At 38.9% G+C, this 23749-nt stretch overlaps 1 protein-coding gene across 1 annotated transcript in view; it reads left to right on the forward strand.

Annotated features, from left to right (window-relative positions):
* Positions 1 to 22662, forward strand: part of LOC118224212 (sodium- and chloride-dependent transporter XTRP3-like) — a 29320-nt gene extending 6658 nt beyond the window's left edge. Inside the window, exons 2-11 of the mRNA XM_035411529.1 lie at positions 8509 to 8649; positions 10091 to 10182; positions 10807 to 11034; positions 12644 to 12754; positions 13093 to 13334; positions 16226 to 16388; positions 20146 to 20347; positions 20547 to 20706; positions 21384 to 21549; positions 21938 to 22662. Coding sequence (XP_035267420.1) covers positions 8509 to 8649; positions 10091 to 10182; positions 10807 to 11034; positions 12644 to 12754; positions 13093 to 13334; positions 16226 to 16388; positions 20146 to 20347; positions 20547 to 20706; positions 21384 to 21549; positions 21938 to 22096 — 1664 coding nt within the window. The 3' untranslated portion in view covers positions 22097 to 22662. The remainder of the gene's footprint in view (positions 1 to 8508; positions 8650 to 10090; positions 10183 to 10806; positions 11035 to 12643; positions 12755 to 13092; positions 13335 to 16225; positions 16389 to 20145; positions 20348 to 20546; positions 20707 to 21383; positions 21550 to 21937) is intronic.
* Positions 22663 to 23749: the final 1087 nt, after the last annotated feature.

Here is a 23749-nt window from a genome sequence, read left to right on the forward strand (position 1 = left end):
CGTTTCAAATCTGGACAGGAACAATCTGGACAGGAACAATTCCAAAAGAGCAGCGATGTAAAATATCAATTTCAATGTGAAAATGCCAACAAAATAATTGCCACAGATTCAAACATTAACGTACCCTGTTAGTTGGTGGATTATTTTGTTGGCATTTTACATCGCTGGTCTTTCATTCCAAATGGAAGCAGTTGTTGATCACTTGTGGCCTCTACCGGCCGGTTAGGAGGAGTGAGGAGTTATCACTCAATGTATTTCAATAGAAAATTAATTCAAATAAAATACTTGTCGTTGACCGATTTGCAAAATATTCGAGAATTCAGGTCCTTGGGCTGCTGTCAGCATGCACACAAGTATTAGGCTGATCGGCCCAGTAGAATGCAAAATTAGCTGCGGACAGATACACAAACAAACACACACATGCAACCAAATGCATAATCCACTCCAGGCTCTCGCCTGGCGAAGATAAAAACGCCTTGAATTCCCCTTTCTCACAGTAGTGGTATTTTGTTGACTTAAAACAAATTTCAACTTCATCAAAAGCCACTGATACACCCTCAAAGACATGTTGGACGCAGGCAAAAAAAAGTTCATTTTTGAAACGGATTCAGCTTTTGGTAGGTTTAATCCATCAATCAAACAAACAAACAGAGTTCCATTCGTGCCTCTCTCCCTGTGGCTCTCTCTTGCTCTGGTAAAAAACCATGTGTCCTCCCAGCCAGGTGCATTTCCTTACCCCAATTACCAGCCTCACATATACTGCCTGAGTGAGGTATGCCCCCAGTTCCCAAAAACAATAAAACAAAACAAATACAATAAACAAAATAACTATTGATAATAATAATCGAATAGTGAAATGGCTTCTACACTCCGGCCCCTAATTGTGCAAAATGTAAACACAATTACAAAAATACATTTCTGAAGAAGCTATTAACACAAGAAAATAATAATATATATACAAACATTCTCAATGGTATATGGTATGTGCCATGTATGTACGCTTGACCGAATCTTCTTTGTTGGTGGCATTACCACCAGTCCCTGTAAAAACAGAAAAGTTAAAGTTCTGTGCATGACAGTCTGTTACCTCCAATTGCAAACAGAGCTTTGTGACAGGCCTTTCCAGTATACTGGTTTCCAGTGATAGGCCTTTCCAGTATACTGGTTTCCAGTGACAAGCCTCACCAGTATACTGGTTTTTGTTTGAAGCCGTACGGTGCGCACTAGGCCTTTGGCGTCGGATTTAGCTTCAAAAACCCTTCCCAGCATCCATGAGCCTCTGGGGACGGTAGTATCTGCAATTATGACAATGTCTCCAGGAGTGAGGCTTATTTTTGCTTTTGACCATTTTTGTCTCGCTTGCATCAAAAGCAGGTATTCAGAAATCCACCGTTTCCAAAAGAGGTCAGCCATTTACTGAACCTGTTTCCACCTCCTTCTGGTGTACAGATCTCCTTGCTCAAACAGTCGAGGAGGTAAAACTGGCTTTCCTTTTAACAGAAGGATGTGGTTAGGTGTGAGGGCCTCCAGATCATTTAGCTCATCTGAAACTATTGTGATGGGTCTGCTTTTCAAGATTGCTTCTACCTCAGAGGACGGTTTGCAATCCTTTATCATCAAGTGTCTGTTGATGTAGAACAGAATTGAGCACCTTCCTCACCATGCGTATAAGGTGTTTCCACAAACCACCATGATGGCAGGCTCGCCAATCTTTCCTCTTTAACGTTTGCATATTCCTTATTGCAGAATTGGCATTGGTAATCCAATATTTTCTCTGAAGGTGGCATATCATGTGATTTCTCCCTCCATGCCTCAGTTGTTGATGAATGTGGTGAAGAATGAGTATGGAAACAAGAAGATCCTTGGACAAGATAACAGGGTGTTTAGTTTCCTCTGGCATTGATGATGTACTCAAACGGCCACCAACTTTCAGGACTCCGTCTTCCAGTACTGGATCCAGTTTGTTCAGTTTAGCCATTCTGACCACTGCTGAGAGAAGAATTGAGGAATGTCTTCATCCCACGCATAATGTCTCTTACACAACTCCTGCAGAATCAACTTAGCTGACAGAGTGAAGGATGCAATAAATCCCAAGGGATCATAAAATGAACTGACCACTGATAGGATGCCTCTCCTTGTCTGTGGTCGTTCTTTCATGGTGGTCCTAAACTTGAACTTGTCAGTATTTTATCACCCTTTTTGCTCTTAACTTGGACTGGTACAATATAAAAGATGCAATAGTCCAGACAACCGGCCCCAACATGACCACATGTCTGTGGTGCAGCAGTTGCATTGCTGACTGCTGGTTCCTTGGGCTATTCTGTTTGTTCTGAGGATGTTCCTTTATCCTGATGTTCAATGTGGAGAATATCTGTGTGCTTTTGACTACACACATCACAACCCAACCGAACCTCAGTCTTTGCTAATGTGGCCCACCTTTAGGCAGCCGAAACAGATTCCCTTCTCCTTAATGAAGTTAATCTTTTCCCTGTGCAATTTTCCTTTGAACTGTGTGCACTTGTCCAGTACGTGACCACTCTTTTTACAGAACAAACAGCCTTGGTAAGTAGGAGGAGGGGAGGAGTGTGCTTTCTTCTCCATCCATTCTGATTTGGCTTTTCCTTCTACTGCAATAACATTTGTGGCAAAAATGCTTCCTTTGCGCTTTTTTAGATCCTTTATCTGACTTGGAGTCAAGCGTTTATTTGAGGAAGTGAGTTGGGTGTCCTGAATGTTGCCAAATAGTGAATCTGAAGCAATTCTGACTGGCCTTTTAATAAATCCAACCAAATCATTGAGCATTTCCCTCTGACCCCATCGCAGGTCACAGGCAGTGCTCTCCCGAAGTTTATAGGGCAACTTTAGGACAATGTTTCTCATGTTGGATGGCATGTCCAACTCTCTCATATACATGATTTTCTCTGTTGCATTATAACATCCACAAAGAAAGAGAGAAAATGCCTGTAATCCCTTGACATCTTCACTTCAGTAGCATGCATAAGAGCTGCCTTCTCAGCTTTAGCTTTAATGCATGCAGAGGATGTTTTAGAGACACGTGATGATTGGGAGGGGGACTTTAGATGACTTGATCTAGATCATGTGACATTAGAAATACTGTCGCCAGGTCTGATTTCCTCCGAGTCTGCCACACTCAGGTTATCAGGATGTTCTTTGGTATTGGGTTGTGCATATGGTTGCCCAGCATCAGAGAGGCAGCTTTTCACATCTTCTGCAAAACCACAGTACAGGGTCTTTTTCATTTCAAGCCATTACCTTTGTTTTGCAATTTTGTCCTCAGGCAGGGGTAAGCTCAACAAGAAATCATGCTTATCACTGGCTTCATCAAAGCACTTGATAAAATTGGCCAGCTCACTTCAGTGACATTTTCAATAGAGTCCATAAGCACTTTGAGTTTTTCCATACACTGGGTAGCTTGCTTGCATTTTGATTTTCTTGCTGCCTGACACTTTCCTACATATAAAGCCAGACCATTGGCAGTATACTTTGTGCCTCTTTTTTCAGGCTGTAGAGCACCATCGTCCACTGACTTAGTGATGTCAGACATTTTGTGATTCCCCTTTAACACACAAAGATCCAATGTTTTCCCTGGAATGTAACATGGACAGGCTGTCAAACACAAGAAAGGTCTGAGTGGCTGGGTGCAATAGTACCCTCCTGGTACACTGCACACCAACAGAGTCAATTAATTTATTTTGCAGTTTGAAACAAAAAACAAAAAAACAAAGAACACAATTCTTACACCATCCAATTAACCTATCCTACAATGCCAAGAAAAAAAGTATTTACCTGATTTCCTCTGTTATTGAATATTTGTTGTACTGAATGGTTTCAGATCTTTAGACAAAATGTAATATTAGACAAACGGAACCCGAGAAAACACATTTTTTACAGTTATTCTTTTATTTACCACCACCCGTACCTGAGGGACACTGAAGTCAATTATAATCTGAAAAAAATGCTTTTATAATTCAAAATATAGTTCCTCATTTTCATAATGAACTGTATACTATGAACTCCTAATGAAATGAAAAACTACAGATCGTAAAGCTTACATATTTTTTTGTTTTTAGTTTGTTAATACTTTTTCTCCCCTCTTTGTTGATGCTCTAATTTACCAGTATATTTGATTTTCATAAGATTGGATAAATTAAAGAAAAATTTTTTCCCCTGGGTGGATAACATCTTCAGGTATTATGCTCTTACTCAAACTTCCCCAAGTTGTATTTTGTGGAGACAAGCTCCTGCACATGGGCTGGGAGCAATCTAGAGCGATGGGGAGATATAACATCCCATGCTATACTGAAAAGTTGCATGGAGGAAACACTTGGGTTACAGAAACCAGATATTGCAAAACTACTTTTTTGAAATAAAGTGCAACTGTATCAATTTCAGTGTTAGTATTACTAAATTATGGTGGTTTTGTTATATAGGCTAAGGGCAAATGTATCAAGGTATATTACAGGAACACTGAGAAAAGCGCTAAAATGTGCATGACAAAACTCAAAATGGAAAAGGTAGTTAAAGAAATACGAAGTGCGATATTCAAATTCAGCACATCCCCCCCCCCCCCCCCCCCCCCCCCCCCCCCTCCTTGGAGTGTGCTTTTACAGAGACTACGCACTATCGCTCTCCTCTTATTAATTCCACAGAGAATGTGCAACTTTGGTGGTTTGTTAGGACCGCACGCACACAAATCAGTTTGTGCCATGCAGCTGTTGCTCTATTCAGTTTATTCAAAGTCTCAGTTTCAGTGAAATCCGCAAAATATGTGGATGGCGTCATCTCCGCAGAGTTATAAACCTATAATTTAATAACTACAGTGTCCACAATTATTCATCCCCACCCTGAATGCTTTATAAACTTTATCAAGATTGCAGTGAATGAATTTTGTATGATTATATGTGCAAAATTAGTTTTGATAGCACTTAATTGGGAAACTGGTGTCGCTGTGGCCTATCTACTGTTCAGGGAAAGTCTCACTCACTGTCTCTTTGCAGGTGTGTATGTGTGTGTCTAATTGACAAACTTGGTACTGATGTCTGAGCAAATCGCATGAAAGAGGTAGGAAAAAAGATCAGAATCCAAATAATATTGGCCAAATTCGGTAGGAGAATACATTTGGAGAGCATTATTCGAGTGTTGCCAAATATGGTATTTGTATTCGGCACCATCCCTAAAGTGTTATTGAGTATATAATTAAACACGAATATTTATAAATATCCTAGGAAATAAACTTCCTCTTTAAGTGTAAATTTACTTTTAAAAAATGTCACCAGCATTGAAAACATGTTTTACTCTACCAAAAAGTATGTTTTGTTTTCACATTTGTGTAAACAATTCACAAATGGAAAAAGGCAACATGAAAGGTAAATCCGTATAACACGTTCAAACAGTGTGGACCGTCTTCTGCCTGTTAAAGTGATCCCTACCTGACAAGGTAAAAAAGTGTGATATGACAGAACAGAGACAGAGATGTTCAGAGAATTCATACACATTCAAACTTTGATTTGATGAGATGAAAATTGGCAATGCACACCAGCAGTGGTTGACCTTAGATATTATGTCTTTGTTGTTTCATTTACTGGTCCAGAGGCTCCTGTTATGGTCAGTGGAATCATAAATATATCCATGTATTTCTTGTAGTGCGGTCCCCAGAACTGCACACAGTACTCTAAAGTGGTCAGACAAAAGTATTGTGTAAGATAAGTATAACTTCCTTGAATTTATACTCAACACTTCTGGCTATATATCCAAGCATCCTGTTGGCCTTTTTACTGCTACAGAAACAATAATACAGCAATAATAGTTCATCTTCATCCAATTTAATACAGTAATAATAGTAGACTTGTTTTCATTGTACTTGATGTTCAACAGGAGACAGACTACTGTAAGGATTTGGATTTTGTTGTCCAATATCAAGTGTCTGTTTTTCATCATATAATAATACAGAATAACTTAACCAGTTTTTGACAGTGAAATTGTATGGTCAGCTAGCTAGTTGAGGAAGAGAGCAATGAGGAGTCCTAGCAACAACTAAGCATATAAAAATTACTTATAAGCACAAAAAGTGGATCTCAGAAGAGAAAAATGAAAATGGACCAGGATGGAAAGGTAGCCTAGTTGCCAGATTTGGATGGCTTAAGCAATTGTCAAATCTGAAAACATCTGTAGTCTGACCGCTACAGCAGTGATATATCAATAACCTTCAAATCAAAATGTTTAAAAACTGAGATCGCTCAACACACACCTCAGTCTTCTAACTTGCAAAAAATGCTTATTGTGGAACACCATCTGGTAAACTTCAGTGGGGTGTGTGGGCTGCTGCTGTTGACTGAGGACCACAACAAAACAATCACTCTTTGAGCCAACTCTCTTTGAGCCAATTGTCTTTCGGTGTCTGACATTTGTGTTGTTTATTGATCATAGCCAATTTATTTACACAGCTGTTAGCAAGGAAGATACAAGGAGAAAGTGCTTAATGTCTTAATTTGGATCAAAAGTCAAAAACAAGATATTATAGCTAGCTTGCTTAACATAAGTAAAATAAAACTGAATCGTTTCTATGATTTTTTAATATTACTGGCCTGTGTGGCAAAAATGTGTTTGATCAGAAACATTATTTGTAGCGTATTTCATCCTGCTAATCTCACTATTTCATCCCGCTTCTGTTACAAGTGTCATAATAAAATTATGGATGACATACATGTATTGTGTCATTATTGTGAGTTGGAATATTATGGCAAAAACAGTTATGTTTCTTAGAACGCAAGTGAATTAGTGGAAAACGCAGAATTTGAAATGTCCTGCATTCCAATGATGCAGCATTCCATTGGCTAGCGCGAGCACTGGTTTTGGGGATATTGCATGCATCATGCATTGCCCCCTGTAGTTTTTGAAATTTATAAGAGAGCAGAAGTTTCAAGGTGGTAACAGGTGGATTTCATTTCAAGGTGATTTTGAGCTAGCTAGAATGGTTAAACTTTATGCAGGTTATGGCTGTAGCAATACTTGCTACCTAGCTAGCCGGCAGGCAAACTCCTGGATGAGTTGGGAAATCTGTAAATACTACAATGTGAGCTGCTGGGCCCAACAAAACCTCTTTTTTGTGCTTTTTGATCTGATGTGTTGTGTTGTGTAGGACTAAGAAAGCTATCGGCCTAGCTTGTTGCAATGTTTGTCTCGGTGACCGTTTGATAACGTTTCCCCCAGCTTGTAGCCCAGCACTGTGTGGGCTGAGCGCTGTTCATGTTTCTGATGTCTACTTTGACCTACTTTCCCAACTTGTACAACCAAACATATTGGCTACAGTAAAATATCTAGGCCTCGTGGTGCAGCATGTGCACATGTTTCTGTGCGTCTAGTGCCCTGTAAAAAAATATTGCACAGGCCCGTGATAACTAGCTTCTGCCACTGTCCATGGCGTAGTGAGGTAGGCCCTTATTTTAGGCAGCATGCACCAGACAACATTGATGCCCCATGCCCTGATGGCTGCAGTCATTTTAATTGGCAATTCAGCAGCAGTTTACAGCCTGTGGTATTTATGACTCCAGCGTGCAGCAGTGGAATTATAAAAGTCCCGAGTGGAGAAAGAGATTCAATGCGGTAGTTAGAAATTGCAGTCAAAATTGCACTTTACACTCATCTCCAGCTGATTAACTATGACTAAAGATCTCTATTCTAGTTTTCCCTCCTTCCCCCATCTTAAAAACTGAAATGAATTAATAGTTCTGGTCTCTTCAACTGTGCACTGCTTTCTGCTGTAGTCCAGAAGACTTATCATGAGACCACTGGGTTTTGCCAGTACCAAGAGGAGGTACACAAAACGAAGCTCAAATTAGGCTATACGAATGAGTGACCCACAGAATGGTGCCTAGTCTAGCTTTGTTATGAATGATTTATAAAACCATGTAAGTTTCTGTACACAGTGCAGTATTTTTAAAATATGTTCCTCAATCCCCACCATTTCGTGTATTTAGGATCTGTGTCTCTTGTCTAATTGCTAGTATAATTGCAATATTATAATTTACTCTATTACTCTAATAACATTTTGTATATTGTATTAGATTGTTAGAATATAGGCAAATAATCAAAAATTGTAAGAAAATACATATATTTTTATGATCTTAATTTAAAGGTATCAATATTGCATATTTGCTTGACAGATGTCATTTTTCAGAGTCATTCACAGTGCATAGATAGTGTTTCAACATCTTTGGAACAACAGTTGAATATCTGTTTATCCACATTGTGTATGTAGCTGTATGTTTCTTAGAAATCTTCAGGATAAATGTAATTGAATCACAAATATGCAAGGATTATTTTCTGTCATTATGGAGTGAATAACGTCAAAAATAATGTTGGTCAATGTCAAAAATCAAGGCAAAGTAAAAATAACCTGATTTACATCTATATCCTGATAATTATTTACTACTGTAAGTGATTAGTCAAAAGAAAAGAAAAAGAAATGAAGTGGCTCTGTCCCCACAGGTGGATTTCTGATCCCATATCTAATCATGTTGGTCCTGGAGGGCATTCCACTGTTCTACATGGAGCTGGCAATTGGACAAAAGACGCGACTGGGCAGCATCGGGGCATGGAATGCCATCAGCCCCTACCTTGGAGGAGTGGGTAAGCATGGGAGGAGTGAATGTACACACATGCCTCCATACATACATACATACAGTAAACACACATCTAAACGTTGTACGTATACTTTTGTTTCTGATAAATCAAAACCGCAAGTTAGTGGAAACCTGGCAAATGACAGTCAGTGGAGCTAATTGTAAAATTTTGCATGTGCGAAATTCAGGACAGAAGAATTTTATGGTAGGACCAAAATTTTAATGCGTTCAATCTGAAAAAATTTTATCCTCTCTGGTAGCCTACGTTATTTATGGAAGCACCACCAGATAATGCTTTGTTTGGAATCCCCACCTCCAAACATAGTCCCACATATACATTATTTGATTTGTTGCAAGTTTCTATCACATTTATAGTTCTGTGCATTTAGTTGGGTAGCACTGTCACCTCACAGCAAGAAGGTCATGGGTTTGAATCTCCACTTGGGGCCTTTCTGTGTGGAGTTTGCATGTTCTCCCCGTGTCCGCGTGGGTTTCCTCTGGGTACTCCGGTTTACTCCCACAGTCCAAAGACATGCAGGTAGGCTAATTGGAGACTCTAAATTGCCCATAGGTATGAGTGTGTGAGTGAATGGTGTGTGTGCGTTGCGATAGATTGGCGGCCTGTCCAGCGTGTACTCTTGCCTCTTGCCCAATGCACGCTGGGATAGGCTCCAGCACCCCTCGCAACCCTGCTCATGTTAAGCGGGTGTAGATCATGGATGGATGGATGGATCTTTAATCAGATTACTAAAACTGACCAATATTTCACTTGTCTAACAATTCACTCTTGGTTACGATCAGTTCCCTGGGCTGTCATGATGTGTTATGGAAATTGTAACAGCTACACATTATGATAAATAATACAACTGCACTTAGGTGTTCAGTAGGAATGACAATCCTTTTTTTTGTATATTGTCTCTGAGGTTGTTTATCCCACAATCTCCTGCCCTTTTCTTTTTTTTGCAATCACTTTATATCTCTGGGTAAATGACAAATCTAGATGGGCTGAATGGCCTGTACTTGTAATTATTCTGTGTTGTTACATACACCCACAATGGTTATGCATTTACATGCACATACCTATACAAATATAGCCTACACACTATATAGATACAGTATGTACCAAACATACATTCCACCAAAGACAATAAGGTACATAGTCTCATAAGCTGCATTTCCATGTTGAAGGTTAATTTAGCATGACGTGCTGACTGGGAATTTAGCTAAAATGTACTGACCATCATCTGATAATTATTAACCATTTTGGTTGATGCTTGTTGGAAAGTAAACCATTTAGTATTATGTATCTTCATCTCGTACCAATAAATTGACTTAAGCCAGCTGCATGGACTAAAATGCCTTAGGTGATAAGGATGAAAAAGCACAGTGAGGGTGCAGTGAAGGCAAGGAAATGTGCAAAAAGTTGAATTCCTTCTCGTTGCTTTCAGGTATAGCAAGTGTTATGACATCCATGTTCCTGTGTTTGTACTACAATATAATCAATGGATGGGCCTTCTGGTACCTCTTTCATTCATTCCAGGTAAGCTGGATCACTTCTTTGGCAAAACTATTTGAAACACCTACAAACAAGAGAGTGTGTAGCACTGCATCAAGGCTGAACTTGAACACTCCTAGGGTATCTGACCTGGCAAACTGTTCCAAACAATTACAACTCTGAATAAAGAAATACTTCCTGTTGTTTGTGCACAATTTACTTTTTGATAGTTTCCACCTATATCCCCTTGCTCTACTTGTGCTCTCCATATATAGTATATAAGCAAACACTGTTTGTGCTGCCCTAGTGTCCTCTGGTTATTAGTTCAAAAGCTTAGTGGCTTTTACAAAGAACATTTGGTCATATTTTGTTTTTAAATGGTTTGAGGGGAGAAATACTTAGATTTGAGGATTTGACATTCCATTCAATGTCCTTGACTACCCATGTCTAGCATTTAATTAATGCAATTTTACAATACAGTTAATTTGTCTTAACTGTTCAGAATAAGAAGATAAACAGAATTATAATGTGATTGTCTTTCAATTTTTCAAGTTTTTACTAGGAAACTATTTTGGAGGCATAATGTATATAGCATTACTGTGTCACTTTGGAAATGTGTTCACCCTGTTCAGCATGTTTTTGTGTTTTGTCCCCCATCCCTTATTCCAGGCAGTGCTACCCTGGGCAGATTGTCCATTAAATGAAAATCAGACAGGATACCTGCATGAGTGTGAGGTCGCCACACCCACGCAGTACTTCTTCTACAGGGAGACCCTTAATATCACTTCCTCCATCAAAGAGAATGGGAGCATTCACATGGGCCAGGCACTGTGCCTCCTGCTGGCCTGGATGATAGTCTATCTCTTCATTATACGAGGGGTTCAGTCCACTGGCAAGGTAGCACTATTTTGAGGAAGCTATGCTCAAGACCAGGTGTTTGAAGCCTGAATGAGGATGATGCAAATAAGATGTACACAGGCATGTTCTCTTTGCATCCACATTTCATACAAGAGTATGAATAAATAGCTATGGTTTAAAGAAAATCCCAAACCCTGAAAACAAATACACACCAAGACAAATAATCTGTTTCTATGGTTCTTTAGGAGTGGACGTGATTAAAGCACTTATCTGAGGGTTAGCAACGACCTGAACTAATACTTTTCCAGAAGGCTGAATCTTGGGAATTTCTTGGAAAACAGCCAGTAAATTTGTGTACATTTGAGTTTTCATTATCCTCAGTGCACATGTGACTATTTTCATTGGATTATTATTGTGCATGCAATAATTGCATGAAATAATGGGAAAATAAAAATAGAACTTATAACAGGAATGTTTCTATTTCCATAAGGCTTTTAAAAAGTGCTTCATTTGCCATATCTCTCATCTGTCTGGGAAAGCTATCAGGCATGTGGCATAGAAATAAAAGGAAGCTTCTTCACTTCTTTTGTAATTTACTTTGGGAATACAAAACAGAAGATCAGCATAAGATCTGGGGGTGTATTTGGGCTGATATCCATTCAAAATGTCAGATATGTAATCTGGTGCTATGCCGTTAGTAATTAAAATAAAATAATTATTTAATAATCAATTCTGAATTTCATGGGCCAATACAGAGATGCAAGTATGTGTGTGATGTGTGCTGCCTTGGTTTGTGTAAAGATTCTTGTTGCTGCAATTGGCACAAGTTGGAGTTGCTCTATATTTTTTGGAAGACCAGAGTATGGAGCATTACTGTTTAATCTACTTGTAACAAAGGCATGTATTAACCTTACAACATCAGCTTGTGAGAGAAGAGATCTTATTTTGGTAATGGAAAAATGCCACAAAATGCGTTTTTATATTCCTTATTTGAGGCTGAAAGCTTAAGTCAGCTTGCAAGACTACACCTAGATTCTTAACTTAAGTTTTATTTTTTTGACACTAGAGGTCCTTAGATCTTTGATATTCTTTTTTCTGGGTCTTTCTGGGCTCATTGATAAGGACCTCCAGATTCAACTGAAGAAAAGTCTGAGACATCCCTAGTTTGATATCACTGACATTTTTCACAGGAACTGATTGCGCTTTCATCATGAGGGAATACGGAAATGTACAGCTGAATATCATCAGTGTAGCTATAAAAATAGCAGCTAAAGTAAGCAAGCCAAGGGAGGTGGAGATATGCCAGGAGGAAGTGTAAATGGGGAATATGGCATGTGACATCAATTGTAATTCTACAGCATTGTAAATCATCAATGTAACCCAACCAGACCAAAGCACAAATTTATAGGAAATTATCAGTAATGAAAGTGAGAACTGGACTGGTTATAAAGGATGCCAAATGGCAAAAGCTTACAAAGAAAGAAAGAAGCCAACACATACAGAACTATGGCAATGTTTCAGCACCGCCCCCCATGCTTTAACCTTTGCCAGTGCAGGCACTTACGCCACGGAGACAAATATATCTTTTTATGGTATCTGAATGTTTGCAATGAGTCATGTTGAATGAAGCATTTCTTCTCTTTTGCAGGTGGTGTATTTTACAGCTACCTTCCCCTACCTGGTCCTGATCATCTATTTGATCCAAGGACTCACACTTCATGGGGCACTGAATGGCTTGTCCTACATGTTTACTCCTAAGGTAAAGCTATATTATTTTCCAGCTTATTGCTGGAGGTCAAAGGTTTACTACTCTGCCGTATTTCTGGGAAGCAGGGCAAAGCTCACATATTGTCTGTTATACACTGATAGCCGCATCATTGTCTCAGATCACTTCACATCATCACTGAGTGTATGTGTTTCTGTGTGAGAGTTTGTGATCGTTCTAGGATTGCAATGGTGACCTAATATTTTGTGTGTGTATATGCACAGCATGTTTATTTTGTGTGTGGGGGTGGGTGAGATAGATATAATTACTGTGTCATGTTCTAGCAATGTGATGTACCTTACTGTCTACCCTGTACATACATTCCTTCATAGATGGAGCAGTTGGCCAATCCCACAACATGGATCAATGCTGCCACTCAGATATTATTCTCCCTCGGCCCAGGCTTTGGCTCCCTTATTGCCTTTGCTAGCTACAACCAATACAACAACAACATTGAGCAGCAGGCCATCATAGTCTCCTTGATTAACAGTGGCACATCCATCTTTGCTAGCATTGTTACTTTCTCCATCTATGGTTTCAAAGCTACATTAAACTATGAGAATTGCCTGGAAAGGTAAGCTTTTGGTTCAGGGGATGGGGAGGTTCACCACTCTCACCATTTTCAGAATGGTGACACACTTTCTTAAGCATCCAATGGGAAATATTTGATTCTGGATGACTGCAATGATTTCATGAGGAAAGTCTGCTTAATTTGTTTCACTTTGCCTTTATCTTTTAATTATAAACTTAAATTTTATGAATAAAACATGTTGTTATAATAACATAAAAAACAGACCCATTAGTACTATGTGTATTTTTGTCATCCAGTGACCATGAAGAGCTGGACTTACCAGCTTTACTTAAATGATCTTAATATAACCTATAATAAATTACAATAGACTGCACAAGCAGCGACATTTAGCCTTTTTAAATTGTGCCATGTTTATTACCCTGTGATAAAGAGTGAAATTCAATTGCCTCTTAGATAGGTAGTGTTTAGATTATGGCCTTAAAGAGAAAAACAGTGAATTAGGTACAATATTACATTGTTTCTAAGAATGCTACTTGACCTGACCTCCACAAACATTAAAGCAAAAGTAATTGGGGCAATTTAAACTCTGCTCATACCCTTATCTAGGCAGATGATCTATGGGTCCTGTCTCCAGCAGACTCTGTTGCTTCCAACAGCGTAAACTCACTTAAATTAATAAGTACTTGGTCAGCTTTTAGATAGGCCGGTCCTTGTCATAACTGAGCCTGACCCCCCCTCCCTCCCTTCCCATCCCTTAACTCATCACCCAATCAGGGCAAACATCCTCAAGCCATGTTGAGTATGGTATTTAAGATGGCCACAGGAAAAAGTTGCGTCATGTTGCAGTTGGTTTCCGATCCTTGGAGAATAGAAGTTTCTCTCTTCATTTTGGTGGTGGTTCCTCGGTTGTACATTTTTAGTTTGTTTCCTTTATCCTGTGCCACAGGAACTGGAAGAGGGTAACACTTTGGCAAGGTCTGGCTTAACAGTCTCTCTCTCTTTTCTGGTATTTCCTAATTAATTGTTTAATGTTTTGTTTAATGTCTTCTGTTTTGTAATCCAGGAGTAGTGAGCCTGCATTCAATTAGGAATGTATGATTTAAATTCATTATTCTAATTGACTGCTTCTTATTGAATTCTATTATTTAATCTTAATTGCTGATAGAGTTTGTTTTGACTTGTTAGTTCATCCCACCAGTTTACTGTAGACTGACCTATTAATGAATTTGGCGATTAATTTATCATTCTAATTTCCAACAATCAAATAAATCATGTAAAATATATTTGATATGTCAGTTAAGTGAGGGGTTCTAGCACACAATACCTCTTGTGTTCAGTATTCAGAGAGCTGAACAGTCAAGGGCTTTGACTGTTTGAACCGCTGTATTCGGTTAATAATAAACATATTTTTTACAAATCCTTGTCTGACATTTAGAAGTTCCAATTGAGGTTGTCCTGTAGCATAGTAATTTATGCTATTGAGTAAACTGTGGTAAACCCTAAGAAAAGTTCAGAACATTTTCTATAGGTACGTTTTCTATAGATACATTTTACATAAATTGGATTACCAGATAAAGAAAGAGATGTCTCGGTTTTTCTTCTTGCCTCTGTCCCTCACCTCTTTTGACCTGCCAGCATACCTGGGCCAGTCAGAGCTGGATCAGCAATTGCAGGACATGGTCTCAGAGCAATATCACTTGATGACACAGAGGCTGGAACTTGCTGGGAGCCTTAATGCCATGGACAAGCTGGATGAGGAGGCAATCCACAACCTACGGACTGTGCATTTGGATTATTTGGTATCCACAAACGATGATGGAACTGAGCGTTTGGTGGTAGAAAGGATAAAAGTGTACCTTATAAAAAGCCAAATGAATGACTGCTGTCCGCAGTCCAGCCTGAGTGGACCCCGGCCACAGGAGCCAAACAGGAATACAACAGAGAATATGACGCTTTCCCACTCGGCTGAGAGATCCCCACCGCACTTTGTCAGCTCTGGGTCATCTGGCTTCTTGTCACAGGAGATAGAGCCTCCACACACTGTGCAGAACTTGGCAGGGACACTGTGGGCAATGTTTTGCCTTTCATTTCACAATTGCAAAAATAATGGGGAAAAAACATTATGTTGGTAGTACAGGGAACAGTCCTGATACCCTGGCACTGAAGGAGAACAAGGCTGATGTCATGGTGTTATAACAGCAGAAACACAGAAGTGTCTCTTGGAGAGCATGAAAGTCTTACAAAATAATTGTCCTGTGCTGCCTTAATTAGCTGTAAACATTTGCTGGTGTCCTACAGTGATGCCCCAAAATCCTCTGCAACCCTCACCCCCATGGATTAATATGCTCAATATCCCAAGTCTGAACTTTACAGTGTCTCACAGAAATAAGACTAATACAGTATCAGTTGAAGACTTCTTATTAATTACTGTTGTTACCGTCATATCATTACTATCATTTGAGTCCTAGGTTTTTGCAGTAATTGAATCAGTACTGCGACAGCTGCCCAATCTCACTGCAGTGAAGAAATGGAATTTGCTCATGAAATCATTTGCCACTTTGTTGATATACCAAAGCTCCTAGAGTGATTATTATTATTATTATTATTGTTGTTATTATTGTTATTTTTATTATTATTAATAATAATAATAATAATAATAATAATAATAATAAATACTATGAAATAACATAAATTAAAATGAAATAAATGAGCCTGAATTTACTGTAAGGACTTTTCCCACTGTCGCTATAGTGTGTTACATGTGTGTGTTACATGTCCCATGTTACAGTGTGACATGGACTGCATGCACAGCATTTTTTCCCAGGAGAATAATTCTTATGTGGACATCTCTAATTAAGAAAAAAATTGAGGCCTTGAGGACTGTTGAGATTCGTTATAAAGCAGCGTATGTGACGGACCTTTGACCTCTGCAGGGTGAGAGTGCTGCTTTTAAACACCTTTGACATGGCAGAAGACACCATCAACATGGACAACATCAATTACTGGGTAGCAGAGCTGAACCGCACAGATCCAGAACAGTTTGCAAGTATATCCTCAAAACTAGACCACTGTGATCTGCAAGCTGAGCTGAACACGGTAAAGTGTGTGCATGCGTGCCTTCACCAGGCTCAATGCAACCTACTCCCAGTTTTGAACTCAAGTTTCTAATTAGTAACAAATAGAGAACATTATTTTATCGATTGTATTTAAGTTCAACTACATTGTATCATTGGTTAGTACTAACATTATTTTATTGATTGTATTTAAGTTCAACTACATTGTATCATTGGTTAGTACTAATGATAATGCATGTTTTTGCGTTTAACTTTATGTGATGGCTGAATTCTGCCAACGTTACATTTCAGAATGTTGCTGTCTACACTGTTATCTGCCTGTTGTTACCCTTATCAGTGATAACAGATTTAAGTTGGTGATACTGAACAAAAGATTTGTTGCCAATATTGTACTTCTGGACCAGGCACTCAAATGTCATGCAAGTGCTATTTTTGATAAGTATGCCTTTTTGCTTTTTTGTTTCCAATCGGTGAAGTTTGGTTTTTTGTTCAGTACAAAGTGAGGGTTATTCCATAATCGGGTGTATTTGCATGGTCCCATTGTCAAGTTAGTGGCTTTGTGGGCTTTCCACTAGAAGAAAACCCTCAGATACACCAAACAGCATAAGTATCTGAGTGGTGAAGGAACATGTGTAGTCTTACTTGGAGCTACTGGAACGGGATTGATTTAATGTTATCTTAGTTATCCTGTTCCAAAATAGCGTTTTAACCTTCCCTATGTGCTAACAGTTGTGCATAGAAGGAGACTGCAAGTGATCCACCTGTAGTGTTGCTCTATATGGTATCTATCGTGGTAGAAGCGGACATGCTTCTGGCATGTGTAGCCTGCATAGATACAATTGTGTATCTTGCCATGGCAGAAGTGTATACACAAGTGACTACAGGGTGCAGATATCCTGAGTTCTATGCTTATGTTAAGACCCTGAAACTGCTAGGTGCACTGCAATAACAGTCAAAAAGGAATTCCAGGTTTAAGTGAATAAAGTTTATTTTACAGTGTGTGCAATGATGGTAATATACAGATACAAAAGAGTGTGTGCAGTGAGATGGCTATACATGAATGGCACGTAGAAGGTCCTATTAACAAAATCATCAAATAAGGACACAATCTTAACAAAGCAGTACGGATCAATGATCGCGCTTTACCTATACCCATATGCATATCACACTTAACCTTTGTAGTCGAGACACCAACTTCTGACAATACAAAACGTGATTACACTGTATTATGGAGAACATAAAGTTTACATAATGCTGATCCAGCAGGATATTTTGCAACTGAGCACTGTCTCTTTATCAGATCCTGCTGACTCCTGGTCTGCATAACAAACAGTGTTTTTCTTTCGGGCACACTTCATATACCACCAAGTTGTCAAAGCCATCGCTATGGTAATGCTTTTGAAACAATTATGGCTTTTGATGGTTATTGCATTGTGAGTGTTTAATTGTGACCAATGAGTTACATTATTTGGTATGGTAGATACAACTTGTAACTGGTTCTACCTCTTTGATATTTATGTTTCTACAGAGTGGTTAGCTTAATTTTTTTTTTTCCTGTGAAATTTTGTTATTATTGAGTCCAGTTAAACCAAGTGGGGGTGGGTGAGTCAGGAACATTGAAAACAGAATTTATTTTATGTAAGACTGTCATTTTGACAGTTGCAACTCTGCCTATCAGAGATAATACCACCCATCTATGTAGGTCAGCTTTTATGGTTTTGAGTAGTGGATTGAAATTTATATGGGCCTGGTCTGATGGCTTGGTACAAATAATAATACCAAGATACCAAATAGTGGGGTCTTTGTTGGGTTGTAATAATACTGAGATGATAGTGGTGTTCAAAGGTGAAATGATTTGCCAAAAATGTTTGAAGGATTCAGCAGGGAAGCCATCTGGGCCTGGAGCTTTATTATTAGGCATTTGATTAAGTTTTTCATCTTCCTCATCTTCCTCGGCTCTGGGCACCTGCCCGGAGGTCTAGCCCAAGTTTGCTGAGCACCCCCCTCGCGCCCAGAGCTCCAGCCCTAGACCAGCTAAACCAGTTTGGCACCCTCGCCTCCTGCCACGGTTGATTTTCCATAATAAACCGGTGCCTGTCCACGACAGATGGGTTCCCCCTCTGAGTCCAGTTCTGCTTCTGTTATCAGTCAGGGAGTTTTTCCTTGCCACTGTTGCCCTATGCTTACTCTTTGGGGGCCGGTTCTCTGTAAAGCTGCTTTGTAACAAAGCTCCTTTGTTAAAAGTGGTATACAAATAAAAATTGATTGATTGATTCATGAAATTCCCCTGGTGATAATGGTGTATCTATTAAATAAGCTTGATCTTTTGTTAGTTTTGGAATACCCACACTAAGAGTGTATGTTCTTTGAGTCAGGTCATTGTCCATGAGTATAGTTTCTAGTAAAAACCCTGGAATAATGTTATTTATCTCTTGTGGTGAATGTACCATCTCCCTTGCTGAATTCTCCATGACATGAATGATTGTTTTGAGGTATGAAAATAAGGTATTTTACTGATTTCTTGCTGCATTCAACGTTTGTGTGTCTAGTCTCTGAATTTGAAAGAACTGTGTTTTTTATTTATTGTCATTACGCTAAATTAATATTTTAAGCTTATTGTGTGTTGGATTTCTTGCACATATGATTTCTAATTCTTTAAGTTTTGTTCAAGGTTATTTTCCTTTTCCATTTCTTGATGAGTATGACATTATTTTCCCATGTAATACGGCTTTTCCCATTTCCATTTGTAGCATTAGTGAGGTATCCCCAGAGTCATTCATTTCCATAAAGAATGCTCACTCTCTTCAGACAACTGTCAAAAGCAGGGTCTGTGAAAACTCCATCTAGTGGGTGGTTTGAGGAATTGATTGTGGTTTAAATCTAGGGATATACATATGTGTGCAGTTACTGATTTGTTATGCATTAACAATATCCATTTGGTGATTAATATGGACATGTCTGGAGTTCTATGTTGCAGAAGAAGACATGGTAGAAGTGTGGATGTTCTGTGTGATAAATTTGGTTTCTTGAAGGCATATGTCAGAATTTAGCTTGATTAAATGTTTTAATACTTTTAAGTTTTCTTGTTCTGAGAGCCTAATCCATGGATGTTTCAGCTAACAAAATTTATTGGGGGCATGGTTGAGGCTAAAATTTCATTATTTTGAGGGTCTGTCTGTTTGTAGTAGATTAGTGTGTGTACTTGTGTCTACATGATTGGGAAAAAAAGACAATAGTTTATAGTGAATCGTCGAAACAACCCTCCAGTCTGCAAGCTATTCCAATAGCTCTATCCCCCACCTCAACAATCTTCAAAAGGTTCCAATGGCGATAGCAACCATAACAGGCGCAAACAATGATTAAAACAATGATTAAATAATGACACAAGAAAAACACAAATTCAGTCCAAAGCTGCCCTCTGGCGGTGAACAGGAAGCATGGCAGGTGGTTTCTAAAGAGCCTAAAATCAAAGTGATTTTGTCTTTCTTGGGCTACATTTACGCTGACGGGAAAAAGTGACCCAGTTACGATTTTATGCTCACACGTGGCACAGATCAGATGTGTATTATGAACGCGTAAATTAATTACGTGTAATGTAATTACATGCACAACCATTCTGTAGATTTACAAGACATTACATTCATTTTACTGCTGCATGTTGTAAAAAATATAATAATTGCAATGATGTCTTAAAAGCCTATTATGCTGAATATTTCCTGTATTGAATAGGCATTATAATATCTGCACAAAGGGTAACATGTTGCTTGTGTGTTTTCCAGGCTGTGGAAGGTACAGGTTTGGCGTTTATTGTCTACAGTGAGGCCATAAAGAACATGCCATTGCCCCAGCTGTGGTCTGTACTGTACTTCTTTATGCTGCTGATGCTTGGGATGGGGAGCATGCTGGGAAATATCACAGCCATCCTCACTCCACTACGTGACTGGAAACTTCTGTCCAAGTACTCCAATGAGAAGTTGAGTGGTAAGATAATGGCCAGGATGTGAAGATATACTGTTAAAATATTGGAAGACTGCCAAAATTTTTGTTGTTTTGGTATTTTTGTTTGTATGTGTATTGTCATGTTTTTTTTTTAAAAAAGCCAGGAAACTCAAGATTACAGATGACCAGCAATCCAAATAAAACTATTCCTCACCACTGCTTTTCTCTGCCTTTTTGAAAGGTTTGGTGTGCATTACCTGTTTTCTCCTTGGCCTGGGCTTCACAACCCCGTCAGGCAACTACTGGTTCACCATCTTCAATGACTACGGTGCAAGCCTTTCCCTGCTCTTCATCGTTCTTGTTGAGGTCATCAGTGTTTCCTACGTATATGGAATAAAGAGGTATGTGGTCTTGAATGTCAATCAATTGAGTGTCACAGTGCTCAAAGGTTGTTCTTTGGTCCAGATCAAATCCAGACAGACACTGGGTTAAGCCTGATAAAGTAAAAAATTTTAGATATTTTTCTAGAAATATCTAAAAGAATCTAAAAGGCAGTCCAACAGAAAGAATTTACATCAGTCAATCCATCTTCTTAAATTGAATTTAGCCATTTGGAACTGTTCACAATAAACAATGAACAATGAGCCCAATACATTAAGATTTGACAAAATTAAAGTGACTAATAAACAATCAGTCAGAATTTCAATTGTGCACTGCAAGGTTCAGAAACAAAATCACTCTAAAAACAACAACGCCACCGAAAAAATAAAGAAATAGAGAAGCCCAATATGGCTGAGAGACAAGGTCAGTGTTGTATACAAAGTCATCACCAGGTCAGCATCCATGCAGCTAAATGGACAAAGGATTCCCAAATAATTATTTTAGACCTGGGGTGGGCATGGAATGGAATTTCCCCGAGTCCCCTGGTTTAGGCAGTGAACTCTGGACAGTCAGAAATTAAATAGGTCCTTCAATAGTTTCTTCTATTTGCTGTGTGGTCATACTCACACAGCTAGCTGCACAGCTTTTTGGCCTTCAGTGTCATTCATGAGTATTTCACTCATACCTGTGTCTTTAGGTTTGAAAAGGATATTGAAGACATGCTGGGTCATAGACCTAATTGGTACTGGAAGATCATGTGGGTGGCTGTTAGTCCTGTGCTGCTGATTGGACTCTTCTTATTCTACATTGTCAACTACATAATGGGAGGCACACCCACTTACCAAGCTTGGGACAAAGACCTGGTAATGCCCCCTCTACATTGTAACTTTGCTATTTGCTTGTTAGAAATCTCTGTCTGTCAGGGCAATACATTAAAAGGTAGTAATAAAACACATTTATAACCGCATCTTCAGAAAAGACGCTGAGGCACGTCACAAACTAAAATATTATTTAATCCCTGCACAAGTAGGTGAGAGCGAGGCAAAATCTAACATGGGGTAAAATGTAACACAGACTTTTTAGGTATATGCGGGGTTAAACCAAACAGGGTTGTTAGCCTGTTTTCAGTAGACTATTAATTAACCAGTTGATTGGATTTGTTCAACTTAGACTGGATCTTTGTAAATATATTTAACTAAACTTTTAAGTCCTTTTTAACCCTGATTTTCTATTCTTTTCCCTCTCAAATAGGGCCAGTCGGTGACTGTGCCATTCCCTGCATTTGCACAGGTCTTCATCGGCTTTCTCCTGATATCCTCCATGGGGTGTATCCCCCTGGTGGCTCTCTACAGATTCTGGCAAAAGAAGAGACTGGGGGTTGAGGTTGTTGACAACACTTTGTCCGCTTAAAGTTGGAGAGAAGTTCTGAGACTCTGTGTGGGGGTCGGGACTGCACTTCAGTCCACAGAAAAATGTCAAAGGGCAAAAAGTTCCTCACTGTGTGCCACCCTGGTTTAAATGTGGTACAGAGTATACATTCAGAGCATTACTTCTCCTTCTAAGTTGCACATACTCAAGTATACAGGCTTTTTGCCCCTCTGGCACACTTCACGGCCATTGGTTCTTTGGTGATAGTAGCTTCAATCCTATTATAGTATTTACATTAGTTCATCATGGTATTTTAACATTAATTATGGTTCAAACTATTGCTGCGTTTCCCACTTTCGATGTACCTTAACGTTCTACGAAGGTTTTTAAGGTATACCTTTCAAAGGGAGCTTGCTATTTTGCGAGTGTTTCTCAGACTATACCTTAGCAGTTGCCTTATGGGACAGTTTCAAAGGTACGTTGTAAGTTGGAGCTGGCCTTCACTGTGCTGCTGAAAAGTGTATCAATCGATGCCACGCAAATCGATTGTCTCACTTGTAAAGGCTTATGAATGAAGTTTTAATATAACAAGTGTCATAATCATTTTACATCAATCTAATATTACAGGAGAGGAAGCTATGCCTACTAAAGATCATCCGGTAATCTCTTTAAGAGTCAAGACAAGACCTTGTGATAGTTTCAATAAATACATATACAGTAGGCTACAAAAGGTAAAATGAAGAGCATCAATCGGGACATATAAGCCATAGTCTGGGACTTCTTGGAAGCCCAGGAAAAAGGATATAGGCTACATACGGGTGAATTATTTTGTTCTTATTGAAACAAAGGTCTAATGTTAATTTGTTTTTGTCACACAATATATAGGCAACTGTAGCAGCATATCCACTGATTCCCCCTGACTTTTCTCTGCAGTGCAAAAATGATTGTAGATGAAAGGCAAAAGTGCGTCTGTGGAAATTGATCATGATTAATTCTATACCGGGTATGCCTTATGAATAGGCTTACCTGTTAAAGTGATATGTTCCTCCACCTTGATTTGCTGTTGGATAGTCTCAAGTTTAACCAAGAATATCATTATTGGGTTGTTTACTGAAAATTGTAAAACAACATGGTAAGAAAGATGTAATGTTGATATTTACCCAGTGCTATTTTATTTTATATAGGAGGTGTGAGCTAAAGGAAAGGGATGTAGATCATTTGTCCTGTTTGTTCATTATGAGCCACCATACCTGTGCGTGTGTTTATGGCTAGGCCAATCAATGTGCTTTACTTCAGTCTAGTTCGGTCATTCAAGTATACTCACTCAATGTCGGCCTTGCTCATACAGGTTTTATATTCTTAATAAACCGGCGGTTTGTTCCAAGTCAGTGTGATCATTGACTCACACACAAACAAACTAATTTCTACAGGGTATGCTGTCAGAAAAGGGTATATTCCTACATCATTTTCACCCCATGCAGTACCATATATTTCCAATGGAGGGTAGAAGGGTGAAATTGATGTAGGAATAAATCCCATGCATTCTGAAATATGGCAGGTGGTCTTTATTTTTTTTTAAATATGAAAAATTCTACAGGTCCTGGAGCACCTGTTAAGCTAGACGTCATCATGAACACCAGTACGTACCAAGATATTTAAATAAAACAATGCAACCCCCCCCCCCCCCCCCCAATG

Source organism: Anguilla anguilla, chromosome 1 (assembly GCF_013347855.1).
Source record: "Anguilla anguilla isolate fAngAng1 chromosome 1, fAngAng1.pri, whole genome shotgun sequence".
Classification (NCBI taxonomy): Eukaryota; Metazoa; Chordata; class Actinopteri; order Anguilliformes; family Anguillidae; genus Anguilla; species Anguilla anguilla.